Source organism: Cyprinodon variegatus, unplaced genomic scaffold (genome assembly GCF_000732505.1).
Source record: "Cyprinodon variegatus isolate N-32 unplaced genomic scaffold, C_variegatus-1.0 Scaffold330, whole genome shotgun sequence".
NCBI classification, from domain to species: domain Eukaryota; kingdom Metazoa; phylum Chordata; class Actinopteri; order Cyprinodontiformes; family Cyprinodontidae; genus Cyprinodon; species Cyprinodon variegatus.
Genome location: NW_015150783.1, coordinates 875,154 through 878,120, shown reverse-complemented (window position 1 = coordinate 878,120; position 2,967 = coordinate 875,154). Strand labels below are relative to the sequence as shown.

Here is a 2,967-nt window from a genome sequence, read left to right as displayed (position 1 = left end):
GTTGTTTTGAGCTTAGCAGACAGGCGAACGCAACGAATGACTAACGCTGCACAAATCTGCCGGCAGAATATGTTCGCTTTTATTATCCTGCTGCCTGCAGTTTGGATTATTTAGATGAAAAACACCTACCAGCTGCCGCGGTGAACCGCGAGGAGGTGACCCGGCCAGAGGCTGCTGTGGAATGGGATCCTACTGTCGGCGCACCGCTGTATGTGGGGGTCTGAGCGGCTCCGACAGAAATAATATTGAAAGGCAGGATGGTAATATTAATGAACTGACTGCACTAATTACGTTTTCAGGTGGATTTTCTCACTTAAAAATATATTAAAACTACTTTATTCCCACTGATCACAGCAAATATAGCTGCAAGGCAGAGAAAGGATAGAGAAGCTCCGCCCAATGCGCGTCAGACACACTTTTGCACCGCGCAGCCAGAGCAGCAAAGCTGCTTCAGCTGTGCGTCAGAACTAACTGGTACAAGCAGCAAAAATGAAGCAGCAGACGCGATTTTGCTGCTCCTGCTGCATCCAGTGTGAACGCAGCATTAGAGGTTGTGCCGTTTAGCGCTTATTGAGAGTCAAAGGGTATAATCGCACCCGACACGATCTCCTGCAGGGGGCAGCGTAGCTCCGACTGAGACAGAGCCCAGGTCTGTTTTAGTCGAACTAGGCAGCAATTCAGCAGCAATTTCATGGGTCTGACAGGAAGAGAGACGTGGTTACAAGTAAAACAAATCCACTTTAAGGGAAAATACAAAATAAAATCTGTTAATCTCAGGGGCAAAGGGTCAGTTTGTAAAAGAAAGTAAAACATCACTGGAAAAAAATCGAAATCTAGATAAGTCATTTTTTTCTGGAGACATTTTGCCAATGGAACAAGACAATTTACATTTAAAATAAGAAAACAGAATTGCATTGTCTTATTTCAAGTGCATTTTATCTAATTATCTTATTTTAAGAGTAAAAATACTGATTCCATAAGCAAACTACCTCATTTACCTACTCAGATTAAGGGTAAATACACTTAATTTAAGAAATTTTTACTTATTTCTAGATTGTTTTTCCTGTGAAGGACAGACTGGAGCAAAACCAAGCATTGAAACATTAAGATAGAAAACTTTCCTTATGATAGGAGTTCAGGAAGACAGAAAATGGGTAAAGTAGTGAAAAAAAAATGAGGGACAGAAAGTGCAGTTTATCACTTCAGGAGCAGAAATAACCGATATAGGAAAGTATTGATCCTCTTTGAGCCTCACAAAAAACTAAATAACGAGGCAGAGCAGGTAAGAGCAGCTTATCTCTCTCACCTCTATATGAAAAAAATGAAAGAAAAACTTGGATCAACTTCCCTGATCTCTCTGAGAATCCCCTCTCTGCCTCAGTCACCATGGAAACCGTCCCATGCAGGAAAATTACGCACAAAATTGTCTGACTTTGAGAATATAAGGGGCTGCTCAGTGGGTAGCACTGCTGCCTTGCAGCAGGAAGGTTCCGGGTTTGATTCCCGGTCCTTTCTCAGGGTTCCTACAGCATAAGGCAAGTTAATTCAAGACTTTTTAAGACTTTTTAATGACACTTGAAATAAAAATTTAAGAAACACAAGAAAAACCTGCTTGCGACAACTTAACCCAAAGGTTTATTTTAACATAAACCACTGCACTTATGTTTCAAATGTTGAAAAGCTTCCCATAAAGGAAGAAAGCTAAAAACACACAAATGACAGATATATTTTAACAATTATTTAACTGAATTCACAAACTTTGGTTTAGCAGGAAACAAAACAAATCAGTTTTAAAGCCCCAACATAACCAGTGCTAAGTCTTTTTTGCAGCTATTTTTCTTTGTATGGTTTTCTTAGTATGTTTGATTTGGTGATAAGTGGAGGCGTTGCAGAGACAAGGGTGGAACTNTTAAGCTCCACAAAGGTTGAGGGAAAATCAGACACAGGATTTTTGAGAGCGGGAGAGAGACAATTTCTGCAAACATGAAATGTTTTTATATCGCTCTCACGCCGGTTTCATTTAATCTACAGTCACCATTTGTTGTCAGTTTGTAGACTGAAGCTTTGCTTTCACACAATGTCTTTGGAATTACTCTAAGATTTATAGTTTTCTTGAAAACGTCCCCAGACCGACCAAAAGATGATGGATTTCCCATGATTTTCCCATTCATTTTTTTATTTTATTTTTATTTTTTTACAGTGTCCTGTCTGGTGATGTGGCAATAAGAATAATTGTCTTAATGCCAAAAAGAGCCGAACAGATTTAACTTTCAGGCTGGCGACCTGTCCAGGCTGGACCCGCCTCTCTCCTGTAGACTGCAGGGCACCAGCCATTTCAACTCTTAGAGCTGTTCTCTGTTTCTTCTTTCTAGAGATGGCTGCCGCTTCCTCTGCTCTAAAGCCGACCTCATCGCTGCTCTTCTTGCATTGACCTCTGACCCCTCTGTGGCCATAGTTAAGGACTGTTACCACATCCTGATCAACCTGTCTGCTGATGAGACTCTGCACCAGGTGAGCAGCTCATTCTGCTCTTAATGTCAAAGCAAACAATGGTGAGCAGAATAACAGCGGAGATTTGGATGGAGCCTGTCAGTCAGCCTTTAGCAAAGTAATAAACATTTAATTACAGAGTTTGGCCTAAAATAATCAGCTTAAGATTTAGGATTTATTAAGAATCCAGAACCAACAATTTAAATAATCAAACCAGGCAAAAGGATAAATGCTAACATCTGCTGATATTAGGATTTCGCTATGATAGAGAGCATCTTTTTTACTAAATGATCACATTGATGTGAACTAATTAAAAACTTTTTAATGAATCGTCAAACCAAACAGTCTCTGTTATGGTTCCCAGCATGTCTTCACCCACCCTGAAAACGTAAACCAATCAAATTAAATCAGATTAATACTGGGCTGCAGCCTCCTCCAGATTGATACTGGGCTGCAGCCTCCTCCAGATTGATACGG

At 40.4% G+C, this 2,967-nt stretch overlaps 1 protein-coding gene across 2 annotated transcripts in view; it reads left to right on the top strand.

The window, feature by feature from the left end:
- Window positions 1-2,967, top strand: part of hgh1 (HGH1 homolog) — a 15,517-nt gene that overhangs the window by 1,644 nt on the left and 10,906 nt on the right. For both annotated transcript variants that reach the window (XM_015385036.1, XM_015385035.1), the window contains exon 3: window positions 2,373-2,511. In XM_015385036.1, coding sequence (XP_015240522.1) covers window positions 2,373-2,511 — 139 coding nt within the window. The remainder of the gene's footprint in view (window positions 1-2,372; window positions 2,512-2,967) is intronic.